Source organism: Schistocerca serialis, chromosome 9 (assembly GCF_023864345.2).
Source record: "Schistocerca serialis cubense isolate TAMUIC-IGC-003099 chromosome 9, iqSchSeri2.2, whole genome shotgun sequence".
NCBI lineage: Eukaryota > Metazoa > Arthropoda > Insecta > Orthoptera > Acrididae > Schistocerca > Schistocerca serialis.
Genome location: NC_064646.1, coordinates 521601221 through 521620988, shown reverse-complemented (window position 1 = coordinate 521620988; position 19768 = coordinate 521601221). Strand labels below are relative to the sequence as shown.

Sequence of the window (19768 nt, the reverse complement as noted above, 5' to 3'; positions counted from 1 at the left end):
AGGGATCACCAATTTAGTATTGGAGGACAGCGTGGAGGGTAAAAACTGTAGAGGGAGACCAAGAGGTGAATACACTTAGCAGATTCAGAAGAATGTAGGCTGCAGTAGGTACTGGGAGGTGAAGAAGCTTGCACAGGATAGAGTAGCATGGAGAGCTGCATCAAACCAATCTCAGGACTGCAGACAACAACAACAACAACTAATGGTGCTCAGTTACTACTATCTGAACTGTGTTCTTCACATTTGCGATATATGAAAATCAATATGAAATTTGGAATGGTGGTCACACATGTGCTAACTGTGGATGAAGGATGTCATTGGCAAGATAGTTGAGGAGGGAGCAGGTCGAGCATGTGTCGGCGTCTTTTGGTCTCTGTTCTTGCCTGGGTAATGCATTAAGAGCTTCAGCATATGATGTGTCACCTGTGTGCTGAAGTGGTCAGTGCATCGGTTTGGAACTTGGGAATGTGTATTCATTCTGAATACTGATTTTTGGTACTGAATAGCAATTCAGCAATAACTATTAAAAGTGATTAATTTTTCCTGTCAAAGTTGTGGCACACAGCACAAGGACACTGGCATATGCTCAATGCTGCCTGTACACGCTCTGCTTCTTCTGACTGCACTGCTATTTCAAATCACATTTATTACACTATCTATAATATTAATCTCTGTAGTTGTCAGTACATCCCTATCCTAATAGCCTGTTACCATATCATCCGGTTTAATATTCGACATTTATTGGTGTTTTGCAATATAGTCATTGACTTTCGCTTGTGATTCTCATATTTCTTTAGGGCACAATGGAAGGTTATGCAACCAGACACCTACGTTAGTAGTGAAAACACTAAAGCAACATAATTTACTCGAGTGGAACTATATAGTTCCAGAGGCCTCAAACACCAATGATATATACATGGAGACTCAAAAGAATGAAAATTAATTGTGAAAGGCAGGATTTGAACCCAAGCCCCCTGCTCATTAGGCAGATGTGTTTAACACTATAGTTAATAAGATGGCAAAGTGGTTTTAATAACCTCACCAATTATCCTGCATGCTTCACTCCTCAATCTGAACTCCGATTCATGCCACAGCCCACTCAGTATTCCCCAAAAACTAACAGCACTTCATAGAGTCTCAGTATGTAGGTTGTTACTATATAACCACTGGAGAACACATACACTACTTTAGTTTCATTTGCTTATTTTCGCTTTACAATTTTGTTACTATGAACAAAAGCATTAGGTTGCAGAGTAACCTGACAAATGCCAATAGATGAATGAGATATGGACAACAGGTCCCACAGCTGCTGGTTCCTTGTCAGATCCTACTGCTGCAGCAGCTAAGTCCTCTAATGCTCCAGTACTTTAAAGTAATTAAAGAGTAGTAAAAGGAGTGACCTCAGGAGAATTCTACCCCATGATGATGCCAGGGGTGCCAGATCCCCCATGCCATCAGACTCAGAACCCAATTTAATCAACATTCTTCTAGTTCAATTGATGGAGGTGGAACACAATTTTGGTCATCAACAGAGGATAGTACAGTGGTAGCAAGCAATGATGGGTGCCGTAATGAACACCACGACTCCCAACATTACGACGAGCTCCTCTGAGTACGATCATTTTCAGAGGTAAAATATTCGTCGTACAATTCGATATGTCACAAAAAACTTGCAGGTAAAAGACTTCAATGGCTCTCTTGTGCCCTACCTGTCACAATATTAAGGTTGATCTGCAGCTCCTTAGAAGTGGAATTGCGTATCAGCATGTGGCCTCTTCCTTAGATGTCCTGTCATGTGTTACTTTTGACCTACTGATTACAACCAGTGTAAGCTGATACCAAACAACTTCACACTCAAATTTCCAACAATCTGACTGTTTAGAAGTCTTGCCCATTTCCTCAGATACATGGTTCCAAAGAAATAATAGTTTCTGACAATCCATGTAGTCCTGCACAACTGGTTATCACATATTTGTCTAACTTACTTGTAAGTCTAAGACACATGATATCGGAAAACCATTGCACCAGAATTTGTTAAATTTGTTTCCTGACTGATAACGTCGAGTAGCTATGGAGGGCACTCAAATGTTTTGCTTCAGCCATACAGACCAAATAACAGAATTTCACTTGGTTATGATATTTATATACCATCCAACTGCCACACGCATTGGCTCTTGTACCCCCACAAAGGAATAAAAACAATTATGTCAGTTAAGTTCAGCAAAAACAGCCATTACTAGCAGAGATCAGTGGCATATAATGTTAAGATTGTTAAGGTTACATTCATGACCCCAGGAAATAATCATTTGAGAGAAAGTCTCTCCCAACAGTGACAAGCCAAGTGGTAATTGACAACAGTGAGGACAGAGGGCAGGGTTATGAATAACTGGTTTCGCTCTTTTAGTGATATTGCATATGGTAGGTGCGAGAAAGATGGCGTCTGGCCAAATCAATTACAACCAATAATGAAATTTAAGGGAACAATTGTGAGGGAGGAGGAAAGGTTGAATGTGAATTACTTTGAACTACATGTGGCAATGACCTAAGTTAGCAGCAACTTTTCTCACTATTGCACTCCTTACCCAACACACAATATTAAGGGTAGATTATTTAAGTGAACAAGAAGCCCTAATCAATTTCAGCAGTTCAAAAATAAAGCTCACAGTAAACGGTATCTGTGTGTTGTTAAAGAAAGCTGCATCAAACCATACTTTCGACTGAAGACAACATGGACAAAATCTGGAAACTGTGTTTTGTGACAAGATATCTCAATTATGGTCAGATTAAAATTAGGACAGCCTACATTTGTCACTTTCCACTGCACTGCTATCACATTGTCAGCCTGCTGCTGCTCATTTATGGGCTGCACACAAAGATAGTGTGACACTTCACAAAGGCTGTTAATGTGTAACAAGAGCAATTTTCAAAATAGGCTCACGCATCTTAGGCTCATGGGCAGAAATTTGTATGTCAGTGCATGTGCCTTGTAAGTAAATTTTTGAATGTCTCACCTACAGTTAAGGCACATTATACAAGCAAGCTATTGCAAAGATAATATTTAAGCATTTCAAAGGTATCTACAAAAACTGGAGTATTACGACTTGAATTTTTGATCGTCATTCTTCCGTCACTGATGGAAGGTAGAGGTGTTGCCACAGCCATACAGACCAAGTAACTGGAAATCAAAGACGAAGATTTCTAAATGAGTACGATTCGGAGATCAGTAGCCTCAGATGCCAAAAATGCACAATGACAACAATTATGGCAGTAGGTTCAGTAGAAATGGCTGTGAGTAGAAAAAAATTGTCGAGATTGGATCTGCAGGATGAGGAAATAATCCTGTGGGAGACAGTACCTCATAACAACGAAAGCAACACCACCAATGACAACAATTACAAAGATGATGACACAGGTGATAGTTGAGTCAACAGACAGGGTAGAACACATGATGATGATGATTTGTTTGTGTTGTGCTCAACTTGGCAGTTATCAGTGCCTGTACAAATCCTTAAATTTACTCTATCCAATCTCACCACTTTCATGAATGATGATGAAAACTATACAAACACAGTCCACATGTGGAGAAAATACCCAACCGGCCCAGGAATCGAACCCAGGACCCTGTAATCCAGAGGAAGCACTATAAGCCACTAGACAGGCTAAACAGAGCAGACTTTGTAGCAATCACTTTTTACATCATGATGATATATGGGGATGGTATCTGATACACGTTGTTTCATTTTGTATACATCTACACCTACATACATACTCGGCAAGCCACGGTGTAGTGCATGGTTGAAAGTATCCCATAATTCTAGTATTCATAACTATTTCTGTTCAACTGGGAAACAGAGCGAAGGGAAAACAATTATCTGAATTGCTCCATTCAAGCCCTAATTTCTCTCTATCTTACGTGAAATGTATGTTGCCAACAGTAGGATCGTTGTGCAGTCAGCTTCAAATAGTGGTTCTCTAAATTTTTTCAACAGTGCTCCTAAAAAAGAAAGTTCCGTTTCTTCCAGGGAGTCATTGAACTTCCCAATCTCTATAATACTCACATGTTGTTCAAACCTATGAGTGAAACATCTTGCAGCATGCTTCTGAATCTTTCTTTAATCTGACTTTGTACAGAACCCGCAAAGTCATTCACCCTTTTATTATTTCTTTAGGTGAGGTCTTGCTGTTTTGCATGAAGTGGTGTTCTGGTTATCAGCAATATCATGTGTCAAGATGAGAAACCTCACTATTTCAATCACAAAAAATAATTGACGTTTGAATTGTGGGAAGGAGAAAAATTAAGTGCAAATTAGGTTGGCCCAGACGTACCGAGGACATAAGCTGTCACACACACACAGTTGTAGGAGAAGATCTTTAAAATTAACACCAAGCAGTATTGAATTTCAGTGGTGCAAAAACAGAGCTGAGTGTAAATGCATCAAACCCGTATTTGCACTGAAGCCCACAACAAGAAAATGGTTTGAAAACTGTGATTTGGGAAAAGATATCGGACCATTTGACTGATGTTTCTCACTCCATCTAGATCATGAACTGAACTAGGATTCTTTGAAGGGGGTACAGGTGAGATCGGAATTTCATCAGGTTGAAAGTTCTTCAGATTCAGGCAGACTAACTTTTTTATATTTTGTAATTCCAACGTCATGAGATAGGGGGGTAGAGAAAGAACCGGCACTAGAAGGATGCAACATATTGGCGGAGGTATCAAATTCCTTTGCCATGCAGTGCAACACTTTACAAATCTATCCAAAATTAAATGCCAACCTGGGACACTCATAGATTTCTTGCATTTACCACTGGACGGCATACCAGTAGGCTGGCACTGTGATGTTCATGAAATGTTTTCACTGTTTCAAATATGAACAGCCATCAGTTGTATAATGGAATGACAATCATGAAAATTTCTGCCGGGCCAGGACTCTCAGCCAGATTTCTCCTTATTGCACAAGGTAGTCTTATCATTATGCTATCTAAGCACAATTCATGGGCAAACCCAGACTTCCACTTATTGTCAACCATGTGTCTTCAACTCTCACTCTTACATTCACTAGGTACACTCCTGTATGGGTGAAATATTGTGATTGAAATGCACATTTTGATTCAAATGTCACTTACCTGGTGTCAGGGGAGAGAGATGCTCTGTGTTGTTAAGAAGTACCGTCCAGTATTCCTTCGGACAGGCATGCATGTCCAAAGCAACAGTGCATCATACTTCTGAGCATCACTAGCACTGCGTTACCCCACTCCAGTGTTCAGATTGCCACGCTTCACACACTGTATAAGGAACCACAGATAATTGCAATTACCATACAGGTATGACTAGCAGCTTCATTCTGACTTCAATCAAGGCTGTCAAAGAATGTGCAACAATTTTTATAGCTGTGACATAAAATATGGGTGTACAAAGTATTCAGGTATGTGTTGATACAAATACAACACTTTTTTAACCAAGACCAGAGGCTTTTTGTTCAATGTCACATCTGTGAAAGTTGTTGCAGAGCTATTTCACAGACAAAGGTATTGTGCTATGTAATGGACTGAAATTAAGAAGTTTCTGTACCATGTTCTTCATAACTAATCAAATGAGTGGCCTAATATTAATAAACTGCATTACTGAGGTAAAACTTTAGTCTAACTGGTTGAGCAAGGCAGGATGTAAGGATGAAATCATGCCTATTTTCATGATGAATAGTCCAGTCCTTGAAGTACATTCTATGCAAACACACTAAGGGTTACTCTACTGGAGTCAATAATGACATACTTTATGTGCTGAACTACAGAATCCCGAAAGATAAAGGTTCACCTCTATGCAACATATTTGGAATCTGTATTACAATTCAGGAGAATACTATAAAAATTACTGTATGTCATATATTCAGAACATATTGACTGGTACATTGTTAAGCTGAAGGCTGTTGGAAGTCAGCTTTGGAACTAGAGGATAGGAAAGCAGATAGGAGGCAGAGTGACAGTATTTAGAATACCAGAGGTAGATAGTATTGCCTCCAAATAGCAGGCACTAACTGACCCAGGGTAGAATCTTCAGTTCAGAAAATTAAATGGCAACAGCATCCACTGCCTAAATGCTGCTGAACAGTGTCACTTTAGAAGATGGCTGCCCACACACCCACCCACTTACCGTCCACAAACACACAAAATGTCTTATTATGGGCAAGTATCAAGCCTGCTGCCTATGCTAACTGCAATTTAGTTTGTTTACACAGGTTAGAATCTGATGAGAAAGGGGAACAGTGCTGCAACTTCACTCCCCACTCATGAGATGCCTCAGGGTAGTGCCAGGTGACATAGAACATGGTTGTTGCTAGTCGTAATACAAAGTGCAGTGACCTTCAGCATTCGTTGCTACAAAACTTGGAGTTAATTTAATGGCCAGATCGTCACCACCTACACAATAGGAGAAGAGAAGAGAAACGATACAAAGTTGCTAGCCCAAGACACCAGGGAAGTACAAAGCCACAATGCACAATGCATGTGGTATGAGTGGATTGGTTGGTGAACTACGGATAAGGAGAATTAGTGTACTGCCACTATCCCTCAAAAACCCATATTTTTTATTCAGGGCCAGTTTTCTATCTGACCATTGGGGCCCCAACTCCTTGTCATTCATAGCCAGCCTCTACTTCTACATTGCTCCAGCAGATTGCCACAACTCTGGATCTCTTATTATATTGGCCACAGTAGTGGAGAGGAGATGGTCCACTTCACATACAAGTGGTGGAAACTAGGGTCTCCATACCTGTACTGAGGGATTGCCAATCAACACTTACATTTTCTGGAATAATTTTTCTCTTGTTTTTCAAGCACGTGAATTGTCTCGATTATGAACCTTGCATGAATGCCAGGATTCTTGGCTTATCCCAAGCAGACGATATCAAGTACTGATACTGCCTGGTCTATCATGACCCCTCTCTCCAGACATTGGAAACCTTTCATATGCACACTAACACACAGTGGAAATTACAATGGATTTATTACTGAAGTTTAATGAGAAGCCATCATATAACAAAGTAATTTCCACTAGAAAAAAATCATATGCTGCCACCTGACCCAATCTAACACTTCTACAAGCATATTTGATAGTACACTGCCAGCAAGTCTAATTTTTTCATCCTATGCAGTACCAGTTCATTCAACACAAGATAGTATGTGCAAACTTGCAACCAGTGAGATCCGAACTTATGCATATTTGACAGAGTTGTCAAGTCCTAATTGTCTGTGTATCATATCTATGATGTGTATCTTAGGTGGCTTTCCGTACCTTCACTTCTGCAAGATACCAAACAGCAACCCTCCAGAATTATGGAGGGGTACAAAGTTTAACATAAATTATTATTGTTCAGAGCCAATAACTCCATTGACACTATGACCTCAAATAATAAGGAGAACAAGGCTACATTATCACATCTCCACACAGATCAGCCAAACAGTACAGGTACAAGGCTGTAGACATCTTAAATACTAAAGTTGAACGACAGTTGCATTACCCCGTATTTGGTTCTTAATAACTAATACCTGGAACAGATACTTCTCTGAAAATGCACCTGTCCTGGTGAGAATTTTTTTTACCACACAGTCTCACAAGCTATTGAAGAGATTTCTCTAATGAAATTGTGTTTTTCAAGCTTTTTGGCACTAATATTGCAGATATGATAGTATCCCTTACTACCAAATATACTGACAACCTTGAAAAAAATAAAAATGTACAAGAGATTGTATAGCGGTGGATAGTCATGAAATTATGCCAATATTTGGCATTTTGCATTTGACAAGTATAGAGAAAGGTCAGCATGTAAATGTAAAAGAATTTCTGGAGTCAGGCAGTACACACATGAATATCCTGAATGCCAAAATGGGCTACGAGAGATTTCTGCTTGTAATACATTGTATGAGATTTGCTGACATTTCCACTCCAAATGAAAGGAAAAAACTTGACAGCATAACTGCTGTCAGAAAATGTCCACATTCCTTTGCAGTCAACCTGAAGTGATTCTATAATCCTGCTGATTATGTTACAGTCCATGAAATGTTGACTGTTTAGAGGCTGCTACTCCTGGACCCTATATATACACCACACAAACCCACAAAATATTCAATTAAAATATGTGCCATGAGTGACAAAAAGGTTTTATACCAGTAATATTGAAGTATATGTAGGAAAGCAGCTAGTTGGACCATTTCTAGTAACAAACAGCCCAGCAATAATTTTAGGACGGCTTGTCAGTGACATCAAAGATACACACAGAAATGTCATCATTGACAATTGTCACACAAACTGCCAGTAGTGGAGGAATGTTGGAGAAAAAATTGACCATTCTACACACTCCTCACAAGAAGGAAAGGGAGATACCTCTTGAATTTGCATCTAAGAGACCAACATGTGGAGTTTCAAAATGTTGCTTCCAAGCTAATGAATTCATTTTTTGTACCCAACCAAGAAGTAACTGTTTGCTGATACTCCTATCTACAATGCATGACATGTATGATATCAACCCCAAAACAGGGAAGCCAATTATAATTTTTTTACATTCACACTGAAGGAGGAGTGGATACTGTAGATAAAATGATTACAGGTTATTCTGTTTCCAAAATCAGAAAAAGTTGGCCTATGGTGTTATTTTATAGTAAGCTAAACATATCTGGGATAAACTGCCAAATTTTGGATTCACTTTCAAATCCAAAAGGAACCGTAAAAATTTGATGTAATTTCCTGAAGAATTTAGCATTTGCATTGACAAATGAACACTTTGCAAAATAAATAGAATATCATATCACTGAGGTCCAGTGTCCTAATTTTTTTTTTAGAAGGGAACTCCCTTCAAAAGTTGTCATTGACACACCAGTGAAGATGAAGAATGGGTATTACTGTGTGTGCGGAAGGAAAATCAAGGCAACTCCATGATTAAGGTTTCTATGAAGTGCAATAAGTTTACTTGTCAAGCACATCTGACTACAGAGCCTTTGTGTGTCCTTTTCACGAAAAGGAGACTGCCTGGATGTGTTTTGTCAGTTGTGGAATGACACTCTTGTCAGCGGTCATGTGAATATTGACACACCCTTGCATGGTTGGTTGGGGGAAGGGACTAAACAATGAGGTCATTGGTCCCACTGGATTAGGCAATGATGGGGAAGAAAATCAGCCATACCCAATCAGAGGAACCATCCTAACATTTACCTGAAGTGTTTTGGAGCAATCACGGAAAACCTAAATCAGGATGGCTGGATGCAGGTTTGAACCATCATCTCCTGAATGTGAGTCCAGTACACTGACCATTGCACCACCTCACTCAGATTGTCGCTCACATGAAAGAGATCCTGGACCTACACACAGCACAGACATCTGTCTACACAGACATATGGTAAGGGAAACAGTGGCAGTTCTTACAGCTACCACACCACAGGTAAGAGGGCTTGCGAGCCAACACATGCCAACATGAACTGTTGGAAACTGATTATTAGTAGACGGGCTAGCCTATCTTCCACCCACGGCACAGCACCGACTTGCACAGTTCATGCTATCAGAGGATGATTTGGAAGACAGAATGGTGCATCAGACTTCAACAATGAAAGCAGATTCTGCCTGTGAGCAAGTGACGCTCATTTGCATGTATGACATGTACTGGTGAGTGATGTCTCAAAGTCATTTCATTCAAGGCACACTGGTCTCACCACCGGCCTAATGGTTGCGGTTGCAATAGGCTACTCTCATATATCTTTGCATTTCTGAAAGGGACATGAACCATTGCTCTGTATGGGCAGAATATTGTTAGCCCAGTGGTTTTGCCATTCTTGCAGCTGGAAATTAATGTGTCATCCCAACAGGGTAACACTAGCTGACACAGTGGCCGTGAAACTCAACATGTTCTGCAAGACATGCAGACTTCTCTGGCCAGCACTTTCTCCACACTTGTCCCCAATGGAGCTGAGCAGGAGACAATTGTTGACAAATAGCAAGAGTCATTTCCTGTCCCAACAACTCTTACAGAACTACAGTAACAGGTCTGGCAAGTGTAGCATAAAGAATCCCAGTACAATATACACCATCTGTACAATAGACTGGGTGCCAAAGTCAGTACCTGCATTGCCACATGTGGGGGCTGCAGCACATACTAAAATGGACATTTTGGCATGGGCCAGTATCTGATACCTCAGTACCACTTCTGCTACCAACCTGTAAATTTAGTAATGTCATGTACTCCATATGCACTGTCGCAACAATAAATTGTAAGTGATTTGGAAACTTCTGAAAGGGTGTACAAATTTCTTATTCCAAGAGTATATTTTTACACGTCACTGTTCACTTTATGAAAAAAATCTTTATAAATCTGAAGTAAGTATGTGGATCCTGACAAATGTATGGAAGAAACTGTAATGCTATTGTAAATATAATACTGCAATTAATCTGTATATTAAAAAAATTTTGTTTTGTCCCATAATTCTGAAAAATTAAGAAAATACTATAAATACTATAACAAGAGTGAGCTTTTGTTAAGTGTAGTTTATCTATTTAAAATAACCTCTGCATCACAGAGCACTGGTGCAAAGTCAATGAAATTCAATACATAAATTTGCCCTCATATGTACTAGCTTGTTCTTACTGCAGAAACTCAATGAAAGGTGGAGGATCATGTATTTTTGTTAAGAGTGGTATTTCATTTAAAGTCAGGAACGATATTATCCTACTAAGTGTAGACAAGCATTTTGAAGTGTCAGCAGTAGAGATACCAGCTGTAGATATGCCCAAAAGACTAATTGTACTGTGTGTATACCGTTCTCCCAGTGGTGATTTAGAAACATTCTTTTCAAAACTTATGCAAAGCCTAGAACAAGTGTCATCCCTGAAAAGTAATATACTCTTGTGTGGTGACTTAAACATTAACACAGCTAAGGCAGATGAAACCAGTAACACTTTTCTGAATATTCTGAATAGTTTTGGCATGTCCTCTTTAGTTAATTGTGCAACAAGAATAACCGAACACTCAACATCTACCATTGACCATGTAGCTACAGATATAGGTGGGGAAAACTGTGTCATAACTGTCAAAAATCTTGGACTGTCAGATCATTTATGCCAAATCATAAAAGTAAAAGCTTCTGTAGAAAAACCAGTAAACCTCCACATGTTTAAAAGAGTCTACTCAGACGCAGCAATACAAAAAATTTTGCTTACAATTAAGACATGAAAGATGGGAAGAAGTATATTCAGAAAATAATGTGAATCAGAAATTCTCCAAATTCATGTCGGAGTTTAAGATAATATTCGAAGAAGCCTTCCCCAAAGCACTAAGTTCTACAGGAATTAGAAAATCTGCCCAAACTTTTAAATACCTAAACTCTATAAAAAACAACAACAGTGATCCAGATTTTCTTCATTACTACAGAAACTACAAAAATCTATAGGAAGGTGCTCAATGTTGCAAAAAAAAGGCCAATGATAGACTAATAAATCGAGCTAAAAATAAAAGTAAAGCTACATGGACTATAGTGAAACAAGAGACAGGAACAGCAACACAAAGGCAAATAAACACCCAAATCAGGAACAAAGAAAACCTAAGAAGTACCCCAAAAGAACTAGCAAACTTTGTTATTTCTTACTTTAGTAGTATAGCTACAAAGTTACAGGAGAATTTTTCAAAATCTCATAATCCACGAACACGGGAATATACATCAAATTCAATGGTATTGCTACCCACTACTGAGGAAGAAGTATGTAATGTGGTAAGGAAATTAAAGAGCAAAAATTCAGCAGGTTTAGATGAAATTCCAATGTCTGTGCTGAAAAAATGCATAAATAGTATCAAAGCCCCCCTAACCAATATCATAAATGAATCTTTCAAAGCCAGTTGTTTCCCTGATTATCTGAAACATGCAAAAATTTTACCTCTACACAAAAAAGATGATGTAGAAAACATTGAGAACTACAGGCCAATTGCCCTACTGTCATCATTTTCCAAAATAATAGAGTCCATAATGAAGAACAGACTTATGAGCTATCTAAACAAATACAACCTTCTTTCAAATGACCAATTTGGTTTCAGACCAGGCAGAGATACAGAAATGGCAATAGCACATTTCACTAAAGTGGTTCTAGAAGCACTGGATGAAGGCAACTATGTATCTGGCATATTCATTGACCTGTCAAAGGCCTTTGATACAGTTGACCACCAGAATCTATTACTTAAGTTAGAAGCACTAGGAGTAAGAGGGGTAATCAACAAATGGTTCCATTCATACCTTAAAAATAGAGTACAGTGGGTAGAGATCTCTCATGTCTCCAGTAGATCAAAGTTCATAGAAAAACACCTGTCAGATCCACAGCATATTAATATTGGGGTCCCTCAGGGAAGTGTGCTGGGTCCGGTGTTGTTCTTGATTTATATAAATGACTTCCCACAATATATCCGACATGGAGAGAAGATATTGTTTGCCGATGACAGCAATATTATAATCACCAGTGAGACATCAGCACAAATGTTGGAAAATTGTAATGAATCACTGAAAGATGTCTACAAATGGTCTACAGAGAATAAAGTGACCTTAAATATTAAGAAAACAAATAGCATACGCTTTAGAATAAACAGAAAAAACAGTCCCCTAAAGTTAAAGCTACATAACACCTCTGTAGACGAAGTGCCCACCACAAAATTCCTAGGGTTGCATATTGACAGCCAGCTTAGGTGGAGTGAACATGTTAAAAAACTCACAAAAAAGATATCTACAACGTGTAACGCACTTAGAGTTCTCTCCTCAGTATGCAGCGATGAATGTCTAAGAACTGTATATTTTAGCTATGTACATTCAGTCATAAGCTATGGGATAATTTTCTGGGGAAATAATGTACTCAACTTACAGTTTTTAAAGTGCAGAAGAGAGCAGTGAGAATTAAAACTAAAAGCAGTAAGTGGGCTCACTGCAGAGAACTATTCAAAATACTTGGTATTCTAACTGTTCCCTGTTTATTTATGTTCCACACTATAGTATATATAAAGAAAAATATAGTGAATTATAGTACAAACAGCATTTTACACAGCTATAGCACAAGAACAAGCCACTGCCTTCATCTAGATAGGAGAAACAAGCATAAGACCCAAAAAAGTTTCTTGTATCAGGGTGTAAAATTGTATAACAAGCTGCCACAGGAAATCAAAGAAATTAGCAGCATGTACTGTTTCAGAAAAACTCTTAAACTGTATTTTCAGGAACACTGTTTTTACACAGTAAGTGAATATTTAAATGTTTGAATGTAATTTAAGTGACATAATGACATTGTATTGTATATTCTGTAAATGTATAACAAGCTGCACAGGACATCAAAGAAATTAACAACATGTACTGTTACAGAAAACCCTTAAACTATATTTTCAGGAACACTGTTTCTAAACAATAAGTGAATATTTAATTGTTTGAATGTAATTTAAGTGATAAATGTCATTGTATTTGTATACTCTGTAAATGCATATAAAAGTGTCAATGTATCTGCAAAAATCACTGTATCCAAACTGACAACATCCATACATTGCAAAATGTCTACGGATGGCTAATCAAATAAATAAATAAACATAGGTGGATAAAAGTATTAAAACATTTTGTAAATAATTATCTAATATTTCAAGTTCAACTGTAATTAATTAGGTCAATTTTGTATGTATATGTTGTCATTCTATTGTAGGTTTGTTCATACTAAGGGTTTTTGTAAGCAGAAGTGTGCATTGAAAAGGTGTAGTGATCATAGGTAGAGTGGAACTCCATTCTTTTTTTTTTTTGTTTGTGGTTTTAGGGCGCAAAACTTCTATGGTCATTAGCGCCCAGCCCGTGACGTAGAAAACAGGAAAAAAAACGAAATTTAAAATCAGCAGCAATGGAAACAAAGTCAGAAAATTTGAGAAACTAAAGGCAGAAGGAATGCTTAAAAGTCCACTATAGAAAGGGGTTGGTTGTCCCCCAAAAAAAAGCTTCAAATGACTGACGTCATTTCACTGTCACTAATAAACTGTAGAACGCGGTCAGCTGAGCGCGTGTCATCTGCTAAAATCGACGATAGATCAGGCGATAGCTGTAGACGGGAGCGTAACGGATTAAAATAGGGGCATTCAATTAAAAGGTGTCTGACCGTCCACAGCTGAGAGCAGTGGGGACAGAGTGGGGGAGGATCACCGCTTAAAAGATGTCGATGACTGAAAAGACAGTGCCCTATCCGGAGTCGAGCTAAAATTACCTCCTCCCGACGACGCGTTCGGGAGGAAGAGGTCCAAGCGCAAGGAACGGCTTTCACTTCCCGCAATTTATTGTGGGGAAGTGTTGACCAATGCGCATGCCATAAATGAGTAACTTGGCGACATAAACCGCTCCGTAAATCGGTAAACGGAAGAGACTGAAGAGCTGGCCGAGGAAGGGAGACTGCAGCCTTGGCCGCTATATCGGCCGCCTCATTTCCACAGATACCAGCGTGTCCCGGGAGCCAGAGGAACGCCACTGAGACGCCCCCCAGGTGGAGCAAGCGCAGACAGTCCTGAATCCGGTGGACCAGAGGGTGCACAGGGTAAAGAGCTTGGAGACTTAGGAGAGAGCTGAGAGAATCTGAGCAGATTACGTACTGTATCCGCTGATGGCGGCGGATGTAGTGGACAGCCTGGAGAACAGCGTAAAGCTCCGCAGTATAAACCGAACACTGGTCGGGAAGCCGAAAGTTATTTGGGGTGTCGCCAACAATATAGGCACTCCCTACACCTAACGATATTTTCGAGCCATCGGTGTAAATAAATGTGGCTTCCGTCATTTGTGCACATAGAGCAGCAAATGCCCGACGGTATACAAGTGTAGGGGTACCATCCTTGGGAAATTGACATAGGTCTCTGAGCAAGTCGATCCGGGGACGGAGCCAAGGCGGTGCTGTACCCCAAGATGTCAAGAAGGTTTTAGGAAAGCGGAAGGAAAGAGAATGGAGCAGTTGACGGAAGCGGACTCCCGGGGGTAGTAGGGAGGAGGAGCGGCCTGCATACCAGACATCAAAGGAGACGTCGAAAAAAAGGTTATGGGCTGGATTAGCAGGCATGGAAGACAGATGGCTAGCATAACGACTCAGAAGGACTGCCCGCCGATTGGACAGCGGAGGTTCAGCAGTCTCAGCGTAAAGGCTTTCCACAGGGCTGGTGTAAAAAGCTCCAGACACTAAACGTAATCCACGGTGGTGGATAGAGTCGAGACGCTGAAGAATAGACGGCCGAGCAGAGGAGTAGACTATGCTTCCATAATCCAATTTCGAGCGCATAAGGCGCGATAGAGGCGGAGAAGGACCACTCGGTCCGCTCCCCAAGAGGTACCATTCAGGACACGGAGGGTGTTATGGGAACGCAGACAGCGAGCCGAAAGATAGGAAACGTGGGAGGACCAGCACAGTTTTCAGTCAAACATAAGACCCAAGAATTTAGCGACGTCAGAAAACGGAAGGTTGACAGGACCTAGATGTAAGGAGGGCGGAAGAAACTCCTTACGTCGCCAAAAATTAACACAAACGGTCTTACTGGGTGAGAAACGGAAGCCGGTTTCGATGCTCCACGAGTGGAGGCGATCGAGACATCCTTGAAGACGTCTTTCAAGAAGGCTGGTCCGTTGAGAGCTGTAGTAGATCGCAAAATCGTCCACAAAGAGGGAGCCCGAGACATCAGGAAGGAGACAATCCATAATTGGATTAATGGCGATGGCAAACAGTACAACACTCAGCACGGAGCCCTGGGGTACCCCGTTTTCTTGGGAGAAAGTACGGGAGAGAGTAGTGTTCACCCACACCCTAAATGTGCGCTCTGCCATAAATTCGCGAAGAAAAAGGGGCAGCCGGCCTCGAAAGCCCCAAGAGAACAGTGTGCGGAGGATGCCTGTCCTCCAACAGGTATCGTATGCTCTCTCCAGATCAAAAAATATTGCTACCGTTTGGCGTTTCCGGAGAAAATTGTTCATGATATAAGTGGAGAGAGCAACAAAATGGTCAACGGCAGAACGATGCTTTCGGAATCCGCATTGGGCTGGTGTTAAAAGACTGCGGGATTCCTGCCACCAAGCTAAACGGTTATTCACCATACGCTCCAAAACCTTACAGACACTACTCGTGAGAAAAATGGGGCGATAGCTAGAGGGGAGATGTTTGTCCTTTCCAGGTTTCGGAACGGGAACGACAATAGCTTCCCGCCATCGCCTGGGAAAGGTACTGTCGGTCCAAATTCGATTATAAAGGCGAAGGAGGTAACGCAGGCTATGGGTTGATAAATGCAGCAACATTTGGACATGGATACCATCCGGTCCTGGGGTGAAGGAGCGAGAAGAAGAGAGGGCATGTTGGAGTTCCCGCATGGAGAAAACAGTATTGTAGCTTTCGTGATTTTGAGAGGAGAAAGCGAGATGTCGCACTTCCACTGCTCGTTTCTTCGGGAGAAACGCTGGCGAATAATTTGAAGAGCTCGAAATCTCAGCAAAGTGCTGACCCAATGAGTTAGAAATTGCGACGGGGTCCACTAAGGTATCATGCGCGACAGTGAGCCCAGAGACCGGGGAGAAACTAGGCGCGCCTGAGAACCGTCGAAGCCGACTCCAAACTTCCGAGGAGGGAGTGAAGGTGTTAAATGAGCTAATAAAGAATTTCCAGCTTGCCTTCTTGCTATCGCGGATGACGCGACGGCATCGCGCACGGAGCTGCTTATATCTGATACAGTTGGTCAAAGTTGGATGGTGACGGAAAATGCGAAGAGCACATCGCCACTCACGTATTGCGTCACGGCATGCCTCGTTCCACCAAGGAACTGGGGGGCGCCGGGGCAATTCGGAGGTGCGTGGTATTGAACGTTCCGCAGCTGTGAGAATAACGTCGGTAACATGTGGGACCTCATCGTCGACGCTGGGAAAGCGACGGTCATCGAATGTCGCTAGAGACGAAAAAAGTGTCCAGTCGGCTTGGGCAAACTTCCAGCGTCGCGAGTGCATATATGGCAGTTGAGGCTGCAGTCTAAGAACAAATGGAACGTGGTCACTCGAGTGTGTATCATCAAGGGCGAACCATTCGAAGCGCACGAGCTAGCGGAACAGTACCGACCGCAAGGTCCAAATGACATAAATTTGTCGTGGAGGCAGACAAAAATGTGGGGACCCCAGTGTTGAGGCAGACTAAATCCGCTTGGTGGAAGACGTCTAGCAATAGTGAGCCACGTGGACAAGGATGTGGAGATCCCCAAAGCGGGTGGTGGGCATTGAGGTCCCCAACCAGCAAATAGGGGGGTGGAAGCTGATGAAGATGAAGGAGATCAGCTCGTGCCATTGGTGTGGACGATGGAATGTATACCGTACAAAGAGAGAACGTGTATCCAGAAAGGGAAAGACGGATGGCGACAGCTTGGAAGGAACTGTAAGGGGATTGGGTGATAATGGAGAGTATCATGGAGAAGAATCATGAGTCCTCCATGGGCTGGAGTGCCTTCAACAGAGGGGAGGTCATATCGGACCGACTGAAAATGAGGGAGAACAAAGCGATCATGGGGACGCAGCTTTGTTTCCTGAAGACAGAAGATGACCGGCGAGTAGGATCGTAAGAGGATTGACAATTCATCCCGATTGGCTCGAATGCCGCGGATATTCCAGTGGATAATGGACATAGGGTGAACAGAAAATGGAGGAACGTCACCAAGGGTGCTGTCAACTCAACGACTGCTCAGAGCTTGCGACCGACAGCATGGAATGGCATTCAGTCGAAGGCAGAAGATCCTGATCCATAGGTTGGTCAGGAGCAGCTCCTGCCACCAACGATCGGCCAGTTGACCAGCCACCAGCAGTGCGCCTCGGCGACACAGAAGACGGCCGAGGGCGATTTCCGCCAGGTGGTGCTGTAGATGGGACACGCATTGGCGGAGAAGGAGAGGAACTGTGTTTCTTCGTAGCCTTCTTGGAAGTATGATGTTTAGATGAAGGAGGAACCGATGGTTGTGAAGTTGAGGTACGTAAAAACTCTTCACGAGAATGCTCTTTTTTCGAAGACTTTGCGTCTGACTTGGGCTCGAGATTTAGCAGAACCCGACGAAGGGTGAGCCATAGAGTGGGCAGGCGAAAGTGGTGAGGTTGAATGGGCGATCTTTGCGCTGGCCGATCTGACGACCATGGTACTAAAGGTGAGGTCGCAAATCTGCGTGGCCGCCTCCTTTGTTGGCCGAGGAGAAGCAAGGACAGTGCTGTATTTGCCTTTCTGAGGCATGGTGGGCTGTCGACTGGCGAATAACTTTCGAGCAGCAAAGGTCGACACCTTTTCCTTCACTCTGCTTTCCTGGATGAGCTTTTCGTCCTTAAAAACGGGGCAATCTCGAGAGGAAGCAGCGTGGTCACCCATACAGTTGATGCAGCGAGGGGATGGAGGTGGACAAGCACCCTCATGGGCATCCTTGCCACATGTAACATTTGGCCGAATTGGAACAGGACTGGCTGGTGTGATTGAACCGCTGACATCGATAGCAACGCGTCGGGTTTGGGACATAAGGGCGAACGGAAATGATCTCATAGCCTGCTTTGATTTTTGATGGGAGTTGACCTTTGTCAAATGTCAAGAAGACAGTGCGGATTGGAATGATGTTCGAGTCAACCCTTTTCATAACCCGATGAACAGCAGTGACGCCCTGGTCAGACAGGTAGTGCTGAATTTCTTCGTCAGACAATCCATCGAGGGAGCGTGTATAAACGACTCCACGCGAGGAATTTCAGGTACGGTGCGGTTCCACCCGGACAGGGAAGGTGTGGAGCAGAGAAGTACGCAGCAATTTTTGAGCCTGGAGGGCACTGTGTGTTTCTAACAACAGGTTGCCATTCCCTAATCTGGAACAAGACTTTACAGGAACCGCAATTGCGTCGACACCTTTCTGAATAATGAAAGGGTTGACCGTGGAAAAGTCGTGACCTTCGTCAGACCGAGAAACAACAAGGAACTGTGGCAACGATGGAAGAACCGTCTGTGGCTGAGACTCAGTGAACTTACGTTTGTGAGCAGACATAGTGGAATCCCCCATGATTACCGGCGTCTCCGATGGCGCGCTCCTCCCTTGTGGGGGCCCTCACCGAGGGCACACCCGCCTTAGGTGATTGTTCACACCTCAGGTCACACCTCCCGACAAACGGACGGAGGGACCAATCGGCACTTTCGGAAGGTATCAGCTCGGGTAATCACCCCTCCCTGGGCCTGGCCGTTACCAGGGGGTACGTATGTGTCCTACCTGTCTACCCGGGGCGGGGAATTACGCGTTACCCCGTCACCGGCTACGCATGGAAGGGCGTGGGTCGGCCTTCAGACACGCACAGGGAGGAAAAAAGGGAAAGGGAAAGGAAAGAAAAGGGGATCTCAAACGCCGCAGCGGAGAAAAGGGCAAGGAGAAGAGGGAAGGAAAAGAGAAGGACAGAGGAAGGACGAGGACTTGCAAGTGTAAATGCAAGGAATTTGGAACAATTTCGAGCGTCCGTCTCCGGACGTAGGCACAAACCATACTCCCAGAGGGGGAGAAAGGGAAGGAAAGAGCCAGAGGTGAGGGGGGGGGGGCGAAGATGGGGGACGGGGAGGGATGCGGAAAGAGAAGGGAAGGTATGCAGCCCGGAAAGGAAGGAGGACCACATTAGCTCAGGGTCCCGTGCTCGCTACGCACGTGTCCACAAAAGAGTTGTGGACCCCCTGGGGGGGGCTGCAGGCTGGTGTGCAATGTGATGGGATCGTAGTAAATAT

At 42.5% G+C, this 19768-nt stretch overlaps 1 protein-coding gene across 1 annotated transcript in view; it reads left to right on the top strand.

Moving 5' to 3' along the window:
- Positions 1 to 1571: 1571 nt before the first annotated feature.
- LOC126419749 (high mobility group nucleosome-binding domain-containing protein 5-like) overlaps positions 1572 to 19768 on the top strand; it is a 22217-nt gene continuing 4020 nt past the window's right edge. The window contains exon 1 of the mRNA XM_050086925.1: positions 1572 to 1630. Within this exon, the coding sequence (XP_049942882.1) occupies positions 1572 to 1630 (59 nt within the window). The remainder of the gene's footprint in view (positions 1631 to 19768) is intronic.